The 23,859-nt window shown below is 48.3% G+C and overlaps 1 protein-coding gene across 1 annotated transcript in view; it reads left to right on the forward strand.

Annotated features, from left to right (window-relative positions):
• Positions 1-23,859, forward strand: part of LOC125943406 (arylsulfatase B-like) — a 79,972-nt gene that overhangs the window by 19,269 nt on the left and 36,844 nt on the right. Inside the window, exons 3-7 of the mRNA XM_049662700.1 lie at positions 305-417; positions 17,162-17,262; positions 17,400-17,439; positions 17,895-18,020; positions 19,198-19,324. Coding sequence (XP_049518657.1) covers positions 305-417; positions 17,162-17,262; positions 17,400-17,439; positions 17,895-18,020; positions 19,198-19,324 — 507 coding nt within the window. The remainder of the gene's footprint in view (positions 1-304; positions 418-17,161; positions 17,263-17,399; positions 17,440-17,894; positions 18,021-19,197; positions 19,325-23,859) is intronic.

Genomic DNA, 23,859 nt, shown 5'->3' on the forward strand with positions numbered 1-23,859 from the left:
ATGACGAGTCATTTTGCGAACTCCATGTGTCTGAAAACACTTCTCAAGTGTATGTCACTACCCGGAAGACGCTGTATGCCTGCAACCTCAGTATGGCTCCAAGTGCACATATGTGTTCACTCTTTTAACTCTTGCATATACATGTATTTTCCCTGCATCTGAGTAGCAGTGTGCAGCAGTACGTGAAGCCGCCATTATCGCCTTCCGATTCATTTGAAAAGCTCTGTGGCCGGAGATATACATATCTTTCTTTTGAAACCTAAAGGCTGAATCGCGTGCTCGGCTCTTTGCACCTATTATCCAGGAATGCAGGGGCTTGCGCTTGACGTAGCCGATCCATGGGGGTTGCCATCGGACGTACGGATACTTCCTCAATACCTCAAGGACCTCGGATACGAAACTCATCTCGTCGGAAAGGTACGGCTTCCTTTTAACTGCGCCGCCGACAGTATTTTTCGAATTTCCGGCGGTGAACGCTACCACTCGGAAATCATTGCACTTTTATAGCTGGCTTGTTATCGCAGCTGCATCCGTTGCACACAGCTTGAAAACAGTTGGCTCGACCTTCTGTGAGGAAACAACATGCCATTCCCAAGCGCTGAATTGTAGCTCGGTGGTTCATTTTGTACACATCCCGCATGCATGCGCAGCTGCCATTATTTCGAAGCGGCTAAGATGAAACCAGTCGGTTAAATTCTACACGATTCTTTGTCATCTTCTCTTATCTAAATATACAATTTTTCATTTGTTAATCAGCGTTGCTCTGTAAAACGTACAAGCTTCAAATCTACCGTACGGTTTCCTGGAAACCGAAAACACACTATATTTTTTTTCTTTGAACGCGTTTGAACCCATACAAACCGGCTCAGAAAGCCCCTCACGGTTCAAATCATTTTACTTTTTGCTCCGAAGCTGAAGCAGAACAAAACTGAAAAGCTTGAACCTGAACCCAAACTGACACCCACTCCCAATCTCGCTTAGCTATGCTGCAGAAAACCGACTGAAGTGGCCATTCATCGTTGACATTGACAAGGTCTAGCAGTCGACAACGTGACACTGAACACAGTGAAAGTTCACCTATGAGTCCTTCTAGTGCACATAAAAACTTAGGTACAGAGCTAAATTGTGCCAGCAAGATTTTTTTTCTTCCATTTCGTAGCTATAAAGTGTATCACTGAATGTTCTTGTGAAGCATTGTTGCTAGTGTTGCCTCACGATCCATCATGGAACATCAGTTGTTTTATTTCGTGTGGGCGCAGGTTTAGTTGTTAGCCTATTCACACATTCATTAAGACTTAACGTTTACAACTGTATATAGACAACTGTATTCAATGGTTGCAGGGGATGCTTTGACCGCGGCTTGCTTGGGTGTGCTTTTTGACGTCAGGAGCCTGGCATTCAGCAAAATCGGGCAGTCGTCCCCTGAGCTTTCTATCCATGAGCAGCTCACACGGAGCTTTTCCATATTCCAGTGGTGCCATTGTGTAGTTCAGAATACCAATGCATAAATCTTGTTTGGCAAACAACGTCTTCTTGAACAGACGCTTCCTTACTTGCACTCCCTTCTCTGCTAGCCCGTTTGAACGACGGAACCCCGGAATTGAAATTATGTGCCTGAAGTCGCAACTTCTGGCGAACGAGCGAAGTTTTTGTGACGCAAACTGTGGTCCACTATCTGTGCATACTTCGAGCGGAATTCCATGGCGCGCAAATATTAGGCCAAGTTGATCAATTACATGGCGGCTCGTCGTTTGTGAAAGGGGCTGCAGTTCAGGGTAGTTGGAGTACGCGTCGTATGCAGCCAGATATGTTTGTCCGGCGTGTAGGAAGAGGTCAAATCCTACAGGGGCCCAAGGTAGCGGAGGGGGTGGCCTGTTGTCAACGGCGGTTCACTTGGTTGCCTTTAAGCTAATCGCCGGAACGTTGGACATTTCGATACCATTTCGGCTATTTGCGTGCCCATGCAGGTCCACAACATTAGTAGCAAGGCCATTCCTTTACATTTTCCTGTGCCCAAGTGCCCTTCATGTACTCGTTGCAACATTGTTTATCTGAGCGTCTTTTGCATTACAACTTTTGATCCTCGGAGAAGTACACCACTGATGCATGTTAGCTCCCCTTCGAAAGGTGCTAAAGGCCCTGTAACGTTGCGTCCACTTTCCAAAACCTCGACTACTTGCCTTAGGTAGTCATCTTCCTTGGTTTCTTGGCCAGCCGGTCGATCATCGTTGGGCTGACGAGATTATTTAACACTGATGTTGCACGGATTGTGACGTCATCAGTAACATGTTCACCGGCGCTCTCCTCGCCGCCTGCCATATCGTGGACAGCGCGTCAGCCAACAGCAACTTCTTTCCAGGAACGTACTGCAGTGAAATGTCAAAAAGCATTAGACGCCGGAAAAAACACTGTAGACGAGGCGGCATGTCGCATAAGTTTTTTTGGGCAACTGCGAGAAGGGGTCGGTGGGTTGTTTCAACTGTCGTGTGGAAGCCAATGATAAAATCGTATAATCTTTCACATGCATACGTTATTCCAAGCGCTTCTTTTTCTATTTGGGCATATCTTGACTTGGCATCTGACAACGATCGCGAACGTAGGCAACTGGACGCCAGTTGCCATGCAACTGCGGAAGGGCTGCGCCAGCGCGAAACTCGACGAGCCTGATGTTATTTTGGACTGTCTTGGCGGATCAAATACTGCTAGCACAGGTGCAGTTGATAAGATGTCACACAGATATTTCCACTCTCTATCGTGCGCACTGGTCCATTCAAACAAGTGATCACGTTTTAGCAAAGTGCGCAGGTTCCCAGTCCTTTCTGAGAAGTTTGATATGAACCTGCCAAAATAATTCACAGCGCCTAGCAATTGCTGCACTCCTTGCTTCGAGGCGGGTGGTTGCATGCTAGCAACGCATTTTACCAGCTGTGCGTCTGGTTTGATGTCGTTTTTAGAAATTAGGTCACCCAGAAACAGCACTTCCTGTAGGCCAAAAGCGCATTTTCCACGATTGAAAGTTAGGCCAGCTGCCTGCGCTGCAGCTAGAACGGCACGGAGACGCCTGTCATGCTCTTCTTGCATTCTACCCCACACAAGCACATCGTCAATGTAGACGCGCGTTCCTTCTATGCCATAAAATATGTTATTCATTGCCTTCTGAAAGACTTCACTTGCTTTTATAATTCCAAAAGGAAGCCTAAAAAAACGGTAGCGACCGTACGGTGTCCCGAATGTGCAGATTTTTGCTGACGCCTTGTCAAACGGAATATGGTAAAATCCAGTTTGCGTCTAGTTAGCTCAACACTTTGGCTCCGGCCAGCTCTGACTCTATTTCATCTCGAGATGGGAGCTGATAGTGTTTTCGTTTTAAGCAACGATCAACGTGCCGAGGGTCCATGCAAATGCGCAAACCACCGTTCTCTTTTTGGACAACGACAAGAGGTCTTACTCAGTCAGAGGGCTCCTCTACTCCTCTACCTTTTCAATGATTCGGTGTCGCTCCACGCGTGCAAGCTCAGTCCGCATTGGCTCTCGAATGAAGTGCGGAACTCGGCATGCTGGCAACGCAACTGGCGTTGACCCTTCTTTGAGGCGTATGCTGGAAGTTTCTGTCAAGCATCCCAGACCGGAAAACAGCTGTGGAAATTCGCTGACAATCGTGGACTCCAGATGTCCTTGAACTTGCAGGCACTGTGCCCTTGAGATCAGACCGAAGCGTTCACAACTGTCCAATCCCAACAGTGCTTGCTTGCCTTTCTTGACGACGAAAAAATGTGTTGGCTCCTCGATTTCGCCGATTATGAGCGGCAGCGTGACAACTCCAAAATGCTTTATTACACCACCATCGTAGCTTGTCAACACCGTTGCCGAAGGTTGAGTTATCACTTTCTTGCCGAGCTTGAGAACCAGAGAGTGGGGAAGAAGGTCGGCCTGCGCGCCTGTGTCCACCTTTAGCTTTGCGTCATGGTTTGCCAGCTTTGTGGCGACTACCCAGTCCAAATTTCTCGATACATCATTGACGCTCACCTCTAAAACATGAAACTCGACATCGGATTCCTCTGTTTGTTCTTGTGGCGTGTTATGATAGTCACCTTAGTGAACACTCTTTCGCGCTTTGCAGCAAGCTGCGAAATTATTCTTTTTGTGTCAGACGCCGCATGTCTTGCCCCATCCTTGGTTGAAGGAAGGAAAGAGTGGAGAAGGAAAGACAGGGAGGTTAACCAGTTCAGCACAAGCGGTTTGCTACCCTACACATGGGAGCGGGATGAGGGGGAATGAAAGATGGGGCGGAGAGAGAGAGAGAGTACACAGCACACACATCGTCAGTCACAGTCCGTCACTCTTGCGTGGTACGCGACATCATTGTCACAGCCGCTTGTCCATGCCCGTTTCTTTTAAAAACCGAAGTAGTCCCTTCGTCGCCTTCAGCTGCGATGTCTTCCGTCGACGACATGTGAGAATCACTTCAACTGACATTGGTCTGTTGTCAAGGTGCGCTATAACGGACGCCAGGGACTGTCTCTGAACATTATATTCTGGACAGTCGCATAGAATGTGTTCCAGCGTCTCCTCGCAAAGACAGGCATTGCAAAGAGCGTTGTCGGCCATTCCAATCAGAAATGAATAAGATTTAGTGAATGCCACCCCTAGCCATAAGCGATAAAGCATAGTGGTCTCTCTTCGGCGTAGTCCAGTTGGCATACAGAGATGCATCAAAGAGGGCAGGTGGTATTGACGATTGCTCCGATTGGTCTGGCCGCTTGATGTGCACCATAGAGAGAGCATGATCTCCTGTGCAAGCACTCGAAGTCTGCTGGCTGCGTCGGACCGTGAGAGTGGTATGGCCTCTTCCTGTGTGTCGTCAAGAGCTGCCCGAGTGGCATTATCGGCGTCTTCGTTCCGTATGACACCGCAGTGACTTGGAAGCCACTCAAATGCCACGTGGTGTCCTTTATCATGTGATGTATGGAGTAGGTATCTAACATCAAATACGAGCTGTTCGTATGGCCCGCGATGCAGAGCTGATAGCACAGATTGTAGGGCTGCCTTCGAGTCACTGAAGATTGACCATTGTCGAGGTGGTTCCCGATTGACGAAACAAAGTGCAGCGCGAATAGCAGCTAGTTCCGCAGATGTCGATGTCGTTGGGTGGTCAGTCCTGAAGCTGATGGTAGTAGTTCTTGCTGGGACAACCACAGCACCGGACGAATATTGGAGGTTTGTGGAACCACCAGTATAAATATGTACACTGTCCGCATATCTCTCGTGTAGGAGAAGCAGAGACAGTTGTTTCACCACAGGTGACGATAGCTCAGATTTTTTCTTGATTCCTGGTCCACTGAGATGTACTGTGGGGCTAATAAGACACCAAGGGGGCATCGATGGTTTAAATGCAGCGGTGAAGCCCGAGGGAAGTTTGTCGTTGTACTTGATAGTTTTAGAGAACGATGCTTGGCGCCTGTCTGAAGGCAGTGTTGCAAGGTAGTGATAGGGGGCACGTGTAAAATGTCAGATGTGCGTTCTCAGGGCTTCCACCGTAATGTGAGTTTGCATCGGGTGGTCCCCGGCAATCGCAACAGTTGCCTCTGTTGACGTGCATCTGGGCAAACCAAGGCAAACTCGGAGTGCTTGAGCTTGTTCTGCCTGCAGAACACGAATATTTGTCTTGCAAGTGTTGTTCAGTACAGGTACACTATCTCTTAAAAACCGAGAAAGAGAGCTCTGTAGAGTTCAGCAATGCGTCTACTGACATCCCCCACGTCTTTCCCGTCAAGTATTTAAACAACTGGGAAATTGCTGTCAGGCGCCATTTCATGTAGGCCACGTGCGGGCTCCAACAGAGGTCTCGGTCAATGATTACGCCAAGAAACCTGTGGGTTCTGACATGGGAAATGGTCCGCCCATTGATTGAGATGACATAAGGCGTCATTGGTTTGCGAGTAAATGCCACTAGTGCGCATTTTTCTGGTGATATGCTGAGACCTTGTTTACACAAGTAGCTCCCTGTCAAAGTTGCTGCTCTTTGAAGCCGCGCACGTATCTGTGGACGTGTGACTGCCGAAGTCCAGACACAGATGTCGTCTGCGTATATTGAAATCTTGATGGTAGTTGGTAAGTATTCAGCAAGTACAAGAAGAGCGAGGTTGAATAGCGTCGGGCTGAAAGCACCGCCTTGGGGAACGCCTCTGCTGGTATAGCGTCGCGTAGTCGGGCCATCGTCAGTTTACACAAAGAATGATCTTGCAGATAGGTATCTTGCAATCCACAAAAAGGTTCGACCACCTAGGCCAACCGTTGCAAGAGCATCGAGAATGGCCTCATGTAGTACGTTATCGTATGCGCCTTTCACATCTAAGAATAAAGCTGCGGATAAACGCTTATGGAACCTTTCGTGCTGAACATATGAAACGAGATCAACTACATTGTCGATGGAAGAGCGGTCACGTCGGAAACCAGCCATGGAATTCGGATAAATGTTGTAGTGCTCAAGATACCATTCCAGGCGGCCAAGGATCATCCGTTCCATTATCTTTCCTACGCAGCTGGCCAGCGCTATTGGGCGGTAAGAGGTGAGCTCAAGTTGGGATTTGCCCTGCTTCAAGAGTGGCACCAGGCGGCTTACTTTCCATTCGTCATGAACGTTTCCCTCCTGCCATGAGGAGTTCGAAAGACTCAACAATTCTTTCCGTGCGGATTCTCCAAGATAGCACAAGGCTCGGTATGATATACCATCTGGACCCGGAGATGAAGAGCGCCTGCAGAGAGCTAGTGCCGCCTCGATCTCTTCCATTGTAAAAGGAAGGTCCATGCGGCCATCACGGGAATGGGGGACGTCACCTCGGGCTGTATGATCTGGACGAGTCGCTTGGTCGGCGATCCTCGCACAAAAGTCTTCTGTGACATCGATGCCTTGCTGCCCTTGGAAGAGCGCGAGTGCCTTGAATGGAAAACGCTGCTCCGGAAGGCAACGCAGACCTTGCACCGTTTTCCAAATGTGAGACAGTGGCTTGCGGGGGTCTAGTTTCTGGCAAAACGTTGCCCAACGTTCCGATGCTAATCTATCCATACGACGCTGAATCTTCTTTTACATCCTCCTGGCCACCCTAAGGTCATGGATTGATTTTGTACGCCGATATCGACGTTCCGCCCGGCGACGAAGTGCTCGTAGTCGTTCTAATTCTATGTCGAAGCCGTTTCGCGTGGAAGCGATCGTCATCATGCGAGTGGCGTTTTGCATCGTACTTTTAATTGTTTGCTCTAACCCAGATGGTAGGCCCTCACAGCAAGCATCTTCCATATCAGATTTGAAGGTGGCCCATTGAATAGTCCGAATGGTCTTCCGTGCACCAGATCTAGACGACAAGCCTTTGATGTTAAGATAAGTGGGAATGTGATCACTCCCATGTGTCTCAATATCTGGAAACCACTTCACACATCTGGCGAGAGAGTTGGAGACGAAAGCAAGGTCGAGGCAGCTGCCGTATGTGACGCCTCGAAGAAAGGTGAGGCTACCATCGTTCAGGAGAGTAAGGTCATAGTTGTAGGCGATGCTTGCTAATCTTCGTCCTTTTGCATTTGTTCTTGTACTTCCCCATGCCGGATGGTGTGCATTGAAATCTCCTATGATGACCCATGGGGCAGGACACACACTCAACATATCCGCTAATCTTTTCGTATCAAAATTGCTTGAAGGTGACATAAACGCGCCTATGAGAGTAAACGAGAGTTTGTTCGTTTTAACTGTGATACATATATATATTGATTGTCATCGTGGGGCGCAATTGGTTGCAAAACATAGGTAATTTCACGACGAACAAAACGATGATTTTGCTGCATGCACTATTTGTTGAAGACATGATAACTTCGTACCCTGACAGTCTGATTGGTTTCGACAAGTTGGGCTCACAAATGACGATGAGTGGAAACACATTGGTGTACACAAACTGCCGAAAATCTGAAAGGCGTGATTTTAGCCCTCTGGCGTTCCACTGGATGACGGACGCTGCCTGACTTCTTTTTGGAAGGATGGGGTATGGGTAGCCAACTTTCTAGTTGAGGGATTCAAGCACTGGGCTTAAGGCGTCCGGCACTTTAAGTGCGCTTCGAGCAGATGTTGTCCCCATGTCCACCAAAAGCGCTCGGATGGCGTCCATGAGGGAACGCAGAACCGAAATGACCTGACGATCTGTTTTAGGTGCATCATCCATGGCTGGAGAAGGCTCCGGTGGGACGACGAGCTTCTGAGGTTCCTTGGCTTCCTTCGTGGAAGTGGTGGGCCCTTTCGCGGCGCGATTAAGTGGTGCCGCAGTGGAATGGGCACTATCACTTCGAGCATGCGCCTTCTTTGAAGACGTACGACGGTACCGACGTCGACGCCGACGCCGGACTACTTCGGCTGCCTCCCTGTGGGTCGATTTGTCTCTGGACATTTGCTTGAGAACTGCATTCTCCTTCTTGATGCGGGGACAGTCTTTCGACGAGGCAGCGTGAGGGCCAATACAGTTGGCGCACTTCAGAACCGTGGCACTGCATGAGGTCTTCTGCATGAGGTTCAGCGCAACGGGGACATAGTAGCGGGTTGGGGCACACGCCCTTGACGTGTCCTAGCCTGAGACAACTGATTGCATTGAAGCGGATTCTGGATGAATGGTCGAACCGGATGTCGGAAATGTCCGACTTTAACGTGGGATGGTGTACAATCCTCCTTGAAAATTACTTTGGTACACTTGCGTAATGATAGTTCCCTCGTTTGCCGGCTTGATGAGGCTAGGTAAGTCATCATTCGGAATGGCAATGTCGATGTCATAAATTACACCTGCTATGGATTTATCGTCAATTTGGATAAAGGGGCGCATTTTGATGCCGCCTAGCTCCCTGATTGCTTGAAGTTTTCCATGCGCACTCACGTTGTACACGTCTATGGCGAGTACATTCTTCCGCGGGTTTATTCTGATGGTGTTTAATTTGATCTGGCACCGCACATTCCAGAAAAATGGATAGGGCTTGCCTGTTCAGCAGTCGTAGGTTGCTTGAGGGTTCTTCCGGCATAAAAATGATGACGTGCGGCCAGCGCACAGGCCTTGACTTCATAGTCGTCGTACTCGCAGGAGTTGACGGTGATGTGTTCACGATCTTTCTCTTCGCCCTCTTGCTCCGGACGGGTATGAAGCTGTCGTCGGATGAGTCGTCTTCCGGCATAGAGTACAGCTCATCCTTGGTGGATGCTTTCCCCCGCAGTACAGGCATTCCTTTTTGGGGAGCTATTTGGTTCCCATTGTTTTTTTTCGTACAGCGTTGAGCTGGGCTTCGCTTTTCTCCCAAGCTTGGTTTTGACTGTCAGCAATTTCAAGCCATTTTACAGTATTCGATTGCTTTTTCTAGCGTAAGGTCCCGCTCTCGAAGAAGTCACGCCCCTCAATTTGCTGTCTTTCGTGCCGCACGCCAGTTGTTCTCGAATCATTGAATTTTCAGCTCTCCAATATTGCAGTTCTGCGACTTCAGCGGATGTGCCTCAAAAATTGCTCAATTGGTTCGTCCCTCGAGCTGCGGCGCGTTTCTAGAGACATAGCGTTCGTATGTTTCGTTCCGCTTCAGACTACAGTACTTCGCAAGCCTCTGCGCAATTACATCGTGATCCTCGCGTTGCTCATTCGCTGAAAGGTGTTAAAAACATCGATGGCTTCTGACCAGCAACGTGAAGGAAGATAGCTGCCTTCAAGGCATTTGTCCGCTCCCGCGTCTTCGTTGTGGCATTGAAATATAGCTGCATTCGTTGACGAAATTTTGTCCAGTTTTCTGCAGGAGCTTCGGACAGCAGCAGACTCTCCGGCGGCGGCAACGCTTCCATGGTGGGGTTTCAGTTAGCGGGACGCTGGGTGTGAATTTCTGACACCATGCGTCGACAGGCGGACTATTTGACACCCAGAACAAAGACCCTTAATGTTGCAGCGCCCTGGTTTTTATAGCTAATGCCGGTCTCAGTGTTGCTAGACTGGCTACACAACTCTGATACAGAAGCTTCCTACGCTATAGCAGGTAAAATACAGCAACATGAAAATGAAGGTATTGTAAAGACCAGTATAAAGAAAAGCGCTAAAATATACTTTTAGCGTTATACATATCACTAAGGAATACTACTGTAGAGGACAAGAAAACATGAACCTAGTCTCTCAAAGTCCCAAGTAAGAGATATCACACAGGCTCAAGTTAATATAAGAAAATCGCCCTAAATTTTCTGCTCATTGTTTGTGTGGTTGGAAAGCTTTATTACGGTTTCCGTCAAGTAACTCGCACTACTTAGCTCTGCTGTAAGGCTGGATGTATAACCTATCTTAGGGCCTGCCAAAGGTTCCCACTTTGGCCCACCGTAATAAACATGCCATGTCCGGAAATGATCGGACAGATTACAATTTGCCCTGCCGTCTGCCAGAGCATGCGACATATATGCCAAACGCTTTTTCAGCTGTTTCAAGGAACTGCATATTTGGATGTTTATTTCCGACAATTCGAAGTTCTTCAGGTGAACAGCTGGTGCAAACAGCTTTAAAGTTTGGCAAATGCTCTTTATGCCAGCAAAACAATGGGCGTACAGGAAGGGGTAGCATACATTGGCCACCTGTAGGTAGTGGGTCGAGGGCAAGAGTGGTTCGAGCCCAAGAGAACAAGAAGACCGCGCGCTTCTTCCCTGCTCGAGCCAGCCCCGACGGTCGCGTCTTCCAAAAGCCAGCTGCTCTACGGGTTATTAAACCTTCACGACTACTACTCGAGGCTGGTGACAAACTGGTGGAGGTGCTGGCTAAGCGTCCTCACGGATGTTGCGGACCCCTCCAAGGATCCGCGCTACGAATCCAGTGCCTGTCGACACTACCGTGCATCGGGCCAACCGCAGGATCAGGGGACTGTCCCCAGAAGTCGTCGACGCTACAGTTCCCACCACATCAACAAGTATGACCAGCGCTTCCCTTCAAACCGCCCCAACCGGTACGGGAAGCACGATGTCGAAACGGTACACACTTGAGAGCTTACGGATCCCGAAGACGTTTCATGGCAAAGTGTTCGAAGACGTCGAAGACTGGATGGTCGAATACGAGCGCGTGGCCTCCGTGAACGAATGGAACGACACGGAAAAAATCAGACACGTCTACTTCTACCTGGAGGATGGGGCGCGTACGTCGTTTCAGAACAGCGAGGAGCAACTGACGTCGTGGCGCGAGTTTTGTGGTCAGCTTTTGGAAACCTACACCAGTGCTGATCGCCACGAACGAGCGGAACGAGCGATTCAGGCCCGGGTCCAGTTGCCAAACGAAACTGTTACCACGTACGTCGACGACATGAGGCGCCTCTTCAGACGAGCGGATCCAAGAATGACGGAGGAGAAGAAGTTACGTCATCTGATGCGCGGGGTCAAAGAGCAACTCTTCGCTGGCCTCGTACGGAGCCCTGCGAAGAGGGTCGCGGAGTTCTTGTCCGAGGCCGTGACCATGGAAAAGATGCGTCTGCATCGCTCGAACCTGTATGAGCGGCAAGCGAAGAGCATGTCTGCTGCTGACATTTTCACGGCCATAGAAAGCAACGGTGACTGTCTGTAAGAACTCAGCCGTCCTGTAGTGCGCGAAGAGTTGCAAAAGGCTGCCGTAACGCCGCAACCTACGGTAAGCTCCATAGCGAGCATTATCAAGGACGAACTGCACCAGGCGCTGCGTGACACCTTGCCTCCTGCTAATGCAGCGGCAGTACCTCCTGAATACCCCCGTGCCCTACGCGGAAGCCCTGAAGCGCCCCGCTTTTTCCGTCGCTGTGCGTTAGTGCTCCTCCTACGGTGTCAGTTCAGTCGGCGCAACCGATATCGTACTACGACGCTGGGTACATACACGCCGCCGCCCGTTGTTCATGCCGCTCCATTTGCCCATCGTTCGGAGTAAGCGGTTCACTACGCCGACGACAGACGCCCGCCTCCTCGGAAGTCGGATGTTTGGCGCACACCCGATCACCGGCATTTGTACTTCCACTGCGGTGAAGCTGACCACTTGTACCGCCAGTGCCCATACAGGCGCCTTGGGATTCGCGGCTTTTGCGCATATTCGCCGCCCCCCCCCCCCTCGATACGGCCAGCAACCCCGGGACATTCAGGAATACCTCTCTCAGCAGCGCTTGCCACCGCCTGCCTGGCGGCAGTCGCGATCGGCGTCTCCGCGACGATTTTCACCTCCGCCCCAGCGGTATTCTCCTGAGCAGTCGACCAGTCCTCGCCGGGAAAACTAACTGAGGCCATGTTTGGGGGCGAGATCACTGACGGTCGAAGCGCTGAAGACCTCCGACGGACGCAGTTACGGAAAGATACCGATCCGACATCACCTGCAGCTGAAGGGACGACCGGCTTTCGCTCTATATACCAGTGACTATTGACGGTTACGCCGTTAGTGCTTTAGTGGACACCAGCGCAGACTACACGATACTAAGCAGGAAAATAGCAACGCAGCTGAAGAAAGTGATCACGCCCTGGCATAACTCGCAGATTCGGACGGCTGGCGGCCACGTCGTTACTCCACTGGGCGCCTGCACGACTAGAGTTGAGATTCAAGGATCTACATTCGTAGCGAGCTGCCTTGTCTTACGCGAATGATCCCGCGACGTTATTCTTGGGGTTGACTCCCTGCAGGAGCATGGCGCGATTATCGATCTGCTAGAGCGTCGTATCACTTTCTCTGCCGAACGAGCAATCGACGTGCAAGACGGCCAACGGCGTGACGACGTACTTCGTGTTTCTGCAGACAGTGTAACGCTTCCTCCATGAGCCAGTGTCCTCGTCGACGTCACATGCTGTGGCTTACGCGATGGTGAAGCGGTGGCCGAAAGTAACTTGGAACACCTACTGAAGCAACGGGTTTGCGTGGCTCGAAGTGTTATACAGATTCGTGCTGGTCATTCGCAATTCATCGTTACCAGCTTTAGTTACGAGCACCGACACCTGTTCCACGGCACTTCGTTAGCGTTTGCAGAGGCAGTAGCAAACGTTAACAACTGTTTCACGTCAGAAGTAGTGGAGACAGCAGACACGTCTCTGGTCATCTCGACATCAATTCCGAACTGTCCACGGATAGTCAGATAGCACTGCGCAAGGTCTTACTTGAATTCAGGACCTGCTTCGCACATTCTTCCAAGGTACGCCAGACTTCCATCACTAAACACAGGATCATCACGTACGAAGACGCACGCCCGATACACCAGTAGCCTTACCGCGTGTCGGCAAAAGAACGCTATGCCATACGTACGCAAGTCCGGGAGATGCTTGACGATGGCGTCATCGAACCTTCCAACAACCCGTGGTCGTATCCGGTCGTTCTTGTCAAAAAGAAAGATGGAACGCTACGCTTCTGTCGACTACTGGAAGGTCAACAACGTGACTAAAGGACGTGTACCCGCTGCCGCGTATCGACGACTCGTTATAGACTACGCGTGCCCACTATTTTCTTCTCTCAATTTAAAAGCGGGTACTGGCAAATTGAGGTAGACGAACGCGACCGCGAGAAAACAGCCTTTGTGACTCCAGATGGTCTCTTTGAATTTCGAGTGCTTCCTTTTGGCTTGTGTTCAGCCCCGGCTACTTTCCAGCGAATGATGGACACTGTCCTTACTGAACTGAAGTGGCAGGCCTGTCTTGTGTACCTGGATGATGTGGTCATCTTCTCTGAAACGTTCGAGCAGCATCTTACCGCCTACGGAGCGTGCTAGAAGCCATCTGATCGTCAGACCTCACACTTAAGCCCGAAAAGTGCCACTTTGGTTATGAAGAGCTCAAGTTCCTTGGACATGTAGTAAGCGCCAAGGGGGTCAGACCCGATCCAGACAAGCTTGCCGCTGTGGCCGCGTTTCCAGCTCCTGCCGATAAGAAGGCCGTCCGGCGCTTCCTGGGTTTGTGCGCCTACTATCGCCGGTTTATTAAAGGCTTCTCGAAGATAGCGGAACCCCTGACTCGCCTTGACAAGGGACGATACGCCATCTGTGTGGCATAATGAGCAACAGGCGGCTTTTGCTAAATTACGACAGCGCCTGCAGCCAGCCCCCTTTCTTGCACATTTTGACGATGACGCTGATACTGAGGTGCATACCGACGCCCGTAGCATTGGCCTTGGCGCAGTGCTCGTCGAGTTCCTAGATAGAGTGGAAAGAGTTATAGCGTATGCCAGCCGCTCTCTGTCTAGTGGCGAGGCGAATTATTCGACTACGGAGAAAGAGTGCCTCGCGGTCGTGTGGGCGATCATCAAGTTTCGCCCCTATCTCTATGGTCGTCCCTTCAATGTAGTGACGGACCACCATGCCCTCTGTTGGTTGGAAAGCATGCGCGACCCTTCAGGACGACTGGCACGGTGGAGCTTGCGCCTACAGGAATTTGACATCATCATCGTTTATAAGTCTGGCCGTAAGCATGAAGACGCTGACACGCTGTCCCGCGCGCCCATTGATCCTGCCAGTCAGGAAACAGGATCATGACGGCTTCCTGGGCGCCATTAGTTCGTCGGACTTGAACAGACGGCAGCGTGACGACGCTGAGATTCGACCGATCATCGATCATTTAGAGGGCCGCGACACAACCATACCACGCCATCTGTTCCGCTCGCTGACGTCCTTCTGTCTGCAAGACAACGTGCTCTATAAGAAGAATGCTCGTTCGACCAGCCGTGCTTACCTCTTGGTGGTTCCAAGGCACATGCGGGACGACGTCCTCTTCGCTTGCCATGATGAACCGACGTCTAGTCATTTAGGCTTTTCACGAACACTCGCTAGAGTAAGCGAAATGTACTATTTGCCGGGGCTTTCGGCAGGCGTCAAACAGTACGTTAAAGGCTGTCGTGAATGCCAGCGCCGCAAGACACCATCCGTTAAACCGGCTGGCTTCCTCCAGCAAATTGAAGCACCTCACACGCCTTTCGACCAAGTCGGCATGGACATTCTCGGACCGTTTCCTCTGTCTGCCGACGGCAACAAATGGGTGATCGTCGCCACTGATTATTTAACACGCTATGATGAAGCGCAGGCGATCCACGAGCCACAGCCTCAGAGATAGCGCAATCTTCATGCGCCACCTCATCTTGCGTCACGGTGCTCCCTCCGCTGTAATAACAGACAAAGGGACAGCATTCACAGCGCAGCTTCTGGACGAATTTTTTAATTAAGCAACACCACGCATCGCAAGACTACCGCGTACCATCCGCAGACCAACTGACTTACCGAGCGACTGAATAAGACGGTCACAGACATGCTCGCAATGTACATCGACGTCCAACACAAAACATGGGATATGATCTTGCTCAGTGACCTTCGCGTATAACACCGCGTGCAAGATACGACGCGCTTCACGCCCTTTCGCCTTCTCTATGGTCGCGAAGTCCAGACGATGTGAACGCTATGCTGCAGTGCCAAGACGCTGACCTATTGAAACTGACGCCGAGGAATTGCAGGAGCGTGCTGAGGAAGCTCGACAGCTCGCGCGTCTGCATATCGGCCAGCAGCAGCAGGCAGACGGACGACGCTACAACATCCGCCACACGGACGTGTCCTACAAACCCGGGGACAAGGTTGGGTGTGGACCCCGTTCGCCGTCGTGGCCTGTGTGAAAAGCTGCTTAGCCGGTATTTCGGTCCGTATAAAGTGCTCCGCCGCGTCAGTGACGTAAACAACGAAGTAGTTCCGGACACAACATCGCAGACACGGAGTAGGACACAAAGACAACCGAGCTCAGAATAGTCATGTAGTGCGCATGAAGCATTACATTGCGCGTATGTACCTTCTTGTTTCGTTTTTTTCTCATTCCCTTCTTTGTTTCTACTTTATTTATCTTCGGGAGCTTGTTTCTTCGTTGTCATTGACCATGTCGGCCTGACATTAACTTTTTTTGTGTACTTTCGCTTTGCCTGCTTTTTTCTCTGTCTTCTACGCCCATTTTTTTGCGTCGAGGCGATGCTTTTGTTTGGAAGGGGGATATTGCCACCTGTACGTAGTGGGTCGAGGGCAACAGTGGGTCGGGCCCAAGAGAGCAAAGAAGACAGCGTGCTTCTTCCCTGCTCGAGCCAGCCCGACGGTCGCGTCTTCCCAAGAGCCAGCTGCTCTAGGGTTATTAAACTTTCACGACTACTTCTCGAGGCTCGTGACAATATTGTAGTGTTCTAGTCAGACCAGGACAAATTTTCTTCCTCAACTGCGAAGCGTGCTTTCTGTGAAACCCGTATGGGTTTCTTTTCACGGTATTCCTCACCTTGCGAAATTCCCCAGAACTAATTTGCCATATCATAGTGTGTACATAATATAATACGATTCGATCGTATTACAATTCACTTGCGGTAAAAGAACAGCACTTCATACCACGACGAAACAAACAGGCGCATTAGGAATATGAAAGGCACAATGCAACAAAATTGTGCTACTGATAGCATTAGTATAGCAGCCACAAGTTTTCGCACGTAAAACATTTCGTGGGACCCAGGCGCAGACGTAACATATGTTACGTATGTTCACAGATATTCTCCGCATTAGAGTGTCGGGCTGTGTTCAAACAAAATATTCACGAAAGTTATAGGCCATTTTTGGAATTATCTTGCACCATTGTGCTTCAGGGTATCCGTGTTTTCAGTTCCTGTTGAATCCGCTTATTCGTGCAACGCCCTCGTTTATTGATGATTACACACCGGCTCACGATTTCGTTTAGCTAGGACCGCTGCTTAGTCTGTTCACAGCGCCGGTGCGATCACGATACGTCTCCGTATACTTAAGGATGCATTTCATTATACCACGCCACGCCTTCTGCTGGCCTCTAGGGCGCACGTGTCGTGGAATGAAAAAAAAACGGGTCCTGGCTACTTCTGACGCCTTATACGTTTATATACAGTCGCCTTGCAAGCATTCAGAATAATGAACTGACTCTAAGATATGCATTTCTCTTACTTACCTGCGGATAGAATACGGTTTTCAAACTGTATAGTTTAACGATCAATACACAAAATTCGCTTATTGATGCAATACGCTGTGCAATTGTCTTGCAAATGTTATCTCAACGTTGGTGAAGCGCAGCTGCAAAGTCGGGTGCGATGTCTTTCACATACGTCATTCTTTTTGAGTAGCAGATTTACTGCCCGGTCACATTATGGTTTTTGATGCTTGTGCGCAGTGGGCTCTTGGCTACTACAAGACGAGCCTAACTCCGACTTGCCGGGGCTTTGACAGCTTTTACGGCTATTACACCGGGGAACAGCACTACTACACCACAGCGTAACATACGTACGTATGCTCCTGAGTGTTACACGTTGCCAAGCCGGGTACATAAAAGCGAAGCTTCTTTGCGAACCCTTTCGCACTTTTGTGATCATGGCTGGGTGCTGCTGTCTTGCCGATTCGCTCATGCGCAGGACATCACTAACAGTTTACTACCCTATACCCTCCCTAGCTGTATGCCTTGATTTCAGCGGAATACGCAGTGGTGAAACAAATGATGCCTAGATATCCTCATTGCACCAAATATACGTCGTAAAAAGCACAGTTCCTTTAATAAAGCAAGCAAGCCTAGGGTTCGGAATTTGCGCATCGTATTGCCCGGTATTTCGCTGAGTAAAGTGCAGTTTATTGTTGTCATAGTTCATAGCAAAGGGGGCCAATGCCGGAGACAGTACAACGCATGGTCACGTGGGTCACATGGTGATCTCCGTGCCTTGCCGACTGTGCAGGAGAACGCTATGCAGATGATCAGTTGCATGACATTTATTTAACCACTTCGCGAAAGCTTCGCTTCTAAGATTCCAACAGGTGGGTCGATCTGCAGAATATTTTCTCGCTTCGAATAGAACCCACACGTGAGTGCTGAGTAAACTTTGTTGATATTGTAGCGCAATCTGCATGTCTTCCAGCAAAACCACACTGGTCAGGATTTTTGGCTCAACCTGGATCCTTTATGGTCTGCAAACGGCTGCTATTCTACGACACTGTACACGCAAAGAGCCCAGCATCTCATCCGTAGCCGAAATAAGTCAAAGGTAAGTGTATGTATAGGTTACATTTAGCGGGGGACCAGATAGAGTGATTGGAAACGCTTGCTTCCAGTTACTGTATTTCACTGATATGTCGACTACGGCTCAATGGGTGATAGCTATTACTTGGAAAAATGCTGATGCCATGGAAAAAAATGAGCTAAGTCGTGCATTATGTAATGGGTCACACTTAGGCACGGGGTTTAAAAAAATGTATGTGGTCTAGTGGCATTCATACGGCAGCAATTAAATGCAAGATAAGCTAATTTAACAACCTGAGGTTTATTGCCAAATCACATTAAATATATATCGGGCAACCCCATAAACGTTGAAAGAACCAACCTCTCGGAAAAACATTCCCGTTGCCATGTTACGAGTGCATGTCAGTCGTGCCCTGCATGGTAGCACTTGCTCTAGCATGCCGAGCGAGTAATATTTCTCATGCCCAAGAATGACAATTGTATTTAACTGTAATGAAGAAACAATAAACTTTGCAGATGCCGTAAGGGTCATGAGACGGAAACGAATCTGAGACGCAGATAGGAACAATGGGACATTCAAATGCATGGGCACAGCAAACCCTTAAACGACCCATCAGTCTGCGTGACAGATATATTTCCGTTTGTTATCCCAACCACAAGAAAACTGGCAAAGCAAATAATTTTTGCTTGAACTTTTTCTATGCCGTGACACGTATACGAATTCCATCTGTAGGTGTTAGATGGGTTCTCAAGTGGCTATATTTTATAATGCTGTGTATCCATAAAGCAGCATAAGTAGCAATAGTGCTTTTTCTGTTAACGCTGTTCTTTGTTTTTTTCGTACTCATGTTTGCCTGCTTATTGATCACCAATGCAAATTATGCTTAAAGTTGCACACGTGTAAATGTTTTTGGATGAAAATGAAGAGTGGCGCAAGCGGAAGCTCGCTTTCTTCGCTGCCTTCGTCTGGGCAGCAACTGAAGACATGCCTTGTTTCACCATTGTTCATCCCTTAAATCTTCCACGTACCGATGAACTTCTGCTTTGTGTAGATTACTTAGAGCACGTAATCCTCATTCATCTCACAATCAGCTAAGAACTATCTAGTTATATAAATGTGTAAGATGGGCTACAAATTCCAGCCATTGAGTACAAGGTGCACGCTCGCATATGGCATGCCGTTTCTGTTCGCCCTTTCACAGCCGCTCTTTCTGCTGCTGAATCATCAGTCTCCGCATGGAGCCGGAGACCCTGAGCCATTTCAGGCACCGCAAGAAAACGTCGACAAGTTCCCTTACATTGGAGAAAGGAACAGAACAATATACGCAGGTAAGCGGTCGAATTTTGCGATTAGTCATTCAGCGCCCCATCGCGTGGAGTTGAGATGTGCACAGAACAGTCCCAGAATGCACTCGTCTCTTCTAGGCTAAGAGTTGAATACGCAAAATGAGTTTTCCTTTTTATAAGTGTTGGAAAAGGCAAATTAGAGTCAAATCAAATAACATTCGAGAAAAATAACATTTGAACATCGAATCAAGTGCCGAACATTTATATTTAACCCTTTAATTGTAGCTCAACAATATTCTAACGAGATAATCTGCAAAATATAGACAAACCCAAATGTTAGTATGTGCCTTTAAATTTACCTTTATTAATGTACCTGCTCAACAGTAGTATTCACTAAATGTCGAAGTGAGCAGCAGCAGATTTATTCGGCCACAAGTACTGAAGGCTACGACGTTACCTTCAAGTTCTTATTGCACGTGGAGGTCATATTCTCGCCAATGCGATTTTTGTTCCTTTTTTATGCAAGCTCTTACTTCTTGACTCCATAAAGGTACATCTCAAGAACACACATTGGCAAAGTCAGAGCAAGTGCAAGTAACCAGTTTTGGACCATACTTTTACCTTTCACCACCTGATCAACAATAATTTTGACCTACTGTATCTCGCTTATTTTTTACGAGAAACTGTTTAATAATTCATTTGGCATGTATTTGAGTAAAGTGAAGAACTAAAGCAATAAAACCATTCTTGGTCAAGTCTTTCTTATCTTGCCAATTAAAAGGTTAACCTTGATCAGAAATTGACAGGTCCATTAAGATGGGAAAACTGAGCGAGTAGTGGGCGTTGAGGGCGAAGGGTGAGTAGCGCTCAAAGCTACGCACATGATGGACAAGAAAAGTACACGGGACAATATAAAGCTCTTGTGGAATCGATATGATAAAAAAGCTTTCTTACGTGATTGGATGCGTTTAATACCATTAACACCTGAATTTCAGGTCATGTGATAAGCTTGTAAAATAGAAACAACTGAAAGGTGATCGTACATCGTGCACCATGACAATGAAACTAATACAAGAGAACTGAAAGTCATGAGGTGCGTTATACCGTTGTGCTCATTCAAGTAGCACAAACATGGTGGGACTGACCAAACAATAAATTTATTTCATTATACGTGTACCTAGACAACAATTCGCAGGCTGCCTAAGGCAAGGATTGCTAATTTAACAACTGGAAGCGAGTCTACACAAGTGACCTCGTCCATGTGTTCTCTCGGGAACTTGCACATTTGCGCAACAGCCAAAGTTAGCCTACCAGAGTCGATCGGAAGAGTACCTACTTGCATTGTTCTTTCTCGTTGTAGGCTGCAAATGTTATCTCTCATAGCATGGTAGTACAAGGTAGTACCATACCTCCCAACTCTCCCGAATGTTTTGAAAAGCCTACGAATTTGCTTGTTCTACGATTTTACGAATGTTGCGTGAAATTTCACGAACATTTCTGTACGTGATAAATTTTGCTCGTCTATGTCGGACTATATTCTTGGAGATCTTCGGATCGTGAAAAGACACCGGAGTGACACCTGCTTCGAGCGAGTTTATTCAGCCAAGTTCTTACAGCAGGAAAAATCGGCAGCCACAAAGTGTTCGCAAAAATGACATTCAAATTTAAAACAACGTGGTGCTTGTCGTCAGTCTCTGCTCTCCCTAGTTTGTTGCTGCTTGTGTGGTACTGCGTCATAAGGTAAATCGTCGGTAATCAAGCGTTTCTGCATCCCACAAGTGATGTGCGCTCTGGGCACACTATAAAAAATTGTAATGTCCTTCTCTTGTCCTTCTTCGCCTTCTTTTTTTTGGGGGGGGGGGGGGGGGGGTAGTATAATTCTTACGAATGTTCAAGTTCACAGGTTGGCTGGCAGGTGTGGTAGCTTACTTATATTATGCCCATATTATGTGGATGGTTTTCGACTTCTCCGTTGCTCTATGGAAAATGTTATCGATCTGGCGGCTTTCATTCTATACCAGAAGACATGAGCTATCCGTCGCTATGTTTTTGGACGTCAAATGAGCTTATGACAATCATGGCATCATACTTGATGCTGTTGAATCAGTTGGCCGTGGTGGCTGATTGTACGGCTGGACCAACAGCTATTAAATGCGAAGCATTTCTTGGCGAACATTTGCTACTTTGACCGTATCTATCTATCTGTCTGTCTGTCTATCTATCTATCTATATATCTAGCCGCCTACGGCTTTGTGCTCTCATGGGCGTTTCGTTAACTTGCTATGTACCAAAATTGGCATACTACGACAAGAGTATATGGCGAACATAAATGATGTCATGACATGAATATCATGACATGAGTGTCATGTAGGTCATGAAACAACCGCCTATGTCTCGGTGCTCTCATGGTCGTTTCGGTAACATGGTAGGTACCAAAATTTATATATTATGACAGGAGTGTATGACGAACAAAGTGATAGGTCATGATAAAAATGTCACGACATCCGTGTCATGTAGGTCATGACAATGACCCAGCGAAGTAGCTTAACCTTCAAAAACCACTTAAATGGATTTGGACGTGGGTACTAAGTGAAGGAAGCACTAGAGGATGCTGGTAGAAGTCATAATCATGAGCATGAATCAGCAAAATGACAATGACTCAGCGAAAAAAGCATAGCACTCAAAAACCACTGAAATGGGTTCGATCGTGGGTACTAAGGGAAGCAAACGCTAAAGGATGCTGGTAGAAGTGAGTCATGAGCATGACTCCGCAAAATGACAATGACTCGGTGAAAGAAGATTAACATTCAAAACCACTGGAATGGGTTCCGACATGGGCACTAAGTGAAGGAAACAATAAAGGATGATGGTTGAAATCGTAGTAATGAGCACAACTATGCAAAATGACAATGACTCAGCGAAAAAATGATTAACATCAAAACCACTGGAATGGGTCCGGACGTCGGTACAAGTGAAGTAAACACTAAAGGATGGTGGTAGAAGTCATAGTCATGAGCATGACTCAGAAAAAAATGTTAATGACTCAGCGAAAAAATCATTAACACTGAAAAACGCTGAAATGGGTTCGGACGTGGGTACTAAGTGAAGGAAACACTACAGGATGTTGGTAGAAGTCTTAGTCACGAGTATGACCAAGGCTTTCACCCTAAGGTCTCTTAGGGTAGCTAAAGGGACTCCTGAGGAGTCATGACATGAATATCGTGACAGGCGTGTCATGTAGGTCATAAAAGAGCCGCCTACGTCTTGGTGCTCTCGTGGTCGTTTCGTTAACTTGGTAGGCTCCCCGCACACTGCTCTCCATAACATCGATTCCCACAGGGCGGGATCTGCCGGCTTTTTTTTACACATCAAGTCCTTGTGCACAGCAATGACAGTCCGACCGCTCAACACTACACATACCGTGGTGTTCGCCAAGGTGGCGTCTTGAGCCCCAGACTATTAAAAGTTGTTCTTATCGGTCTCGTGAAACGCATACGAAGTGCTGTCCAGATATCAATGTATGCCGATGACATCTGCGAGTGGACGTCAGGTGTAACACGTCCTAAGGTGCGCGTGAGACTTCAAAAGATACATCTTCAATATCAGCGTATCTTAGTGAACAAGGCCTATAGATTTAAGCTGAGAAATATGCGCTCGTCGCGTTTACGCGGAAGCCAATGAGGTGTTACGCCATATCTGTCTACGGGCAAAACCACTTTTACACCGGACCCCATTCTTAGGGTGATCATCGATCGAGACTTTAGCTTCAGTCCCCATGTCGCCTACTTGAAGAAACGCCTAACGGCCATTTCACACTTTTCATATTTCATAGAGGAATAACGTGCAGTACGCCAGCACATGCGATGTAACAACTCTACAGGACCCTGTTCTCGGATACCTAAAATACAACTTACCTGTACCGACCAATACTTGCCGAAGTAACATCCGCACAATCGAGAGTGCTCAGGCGCAGGTACTCAAGTTTTTTTTTTTCATTTCCGCGCTGCACATGAACAGCGTAACTATTGTGATAGCCCAGAAATACCCAATCACAACCCATATGACATTGGGAGCACTCGGAGCACACATCGGGCACATTGCCCGCACCCCTTCCTATCACCCCGCCTAACTGCCAGAGATTGTGCGCCTGCCAAAACGTTGCAGACACCTCCTTCTTGCTTGGCTCGACCACAAGTTCTGCTTTTGTTCGAATTCATGGTACCGAGAGTTGGATGATTCTCGTCGTCAGCTCTCAAGCAGCTATCTCTACTCATGCTGCACGTGACATACAAGGACCATCTTCCGAAATGCACTGATGGCTCCACAACTGTGGGCGAATATGCAGGAGCTGTGACCTTCTGCAAAAAAAAACGTTACTATTAGGTTTAAGACCTCTCAGATGGCAGCGTCTTCTGCGGCAGAGCTGGTGGCACTTCGCAGCGTGGTTTGCATGATTCGTGATGTACTATCCCAAAATAGAGCATATTTTTACCGGTTCCAAGGCAGCCTTTCAATGTCTGCTACCCGCTCTACGCCGTGGACCCCAAGGCCAACTAGTGCTGGAAAATAGACGGCTA

Source organism: Dermacentor silvarum, chromosome 2 (assembly GCF_013339745.2).
Source record: "Dermacentor silvarum isolate Dsil-2018 chromosome 2, BIME_Dsil_1.4, whole genome shotgun sequence".
Taxonomy (NCBI): Eukaryota; Metazoa; Arthropoda; class Arachnida; order Ixodida; family Ixodidae; genus Dermacentor; species Dermacentor silvarum.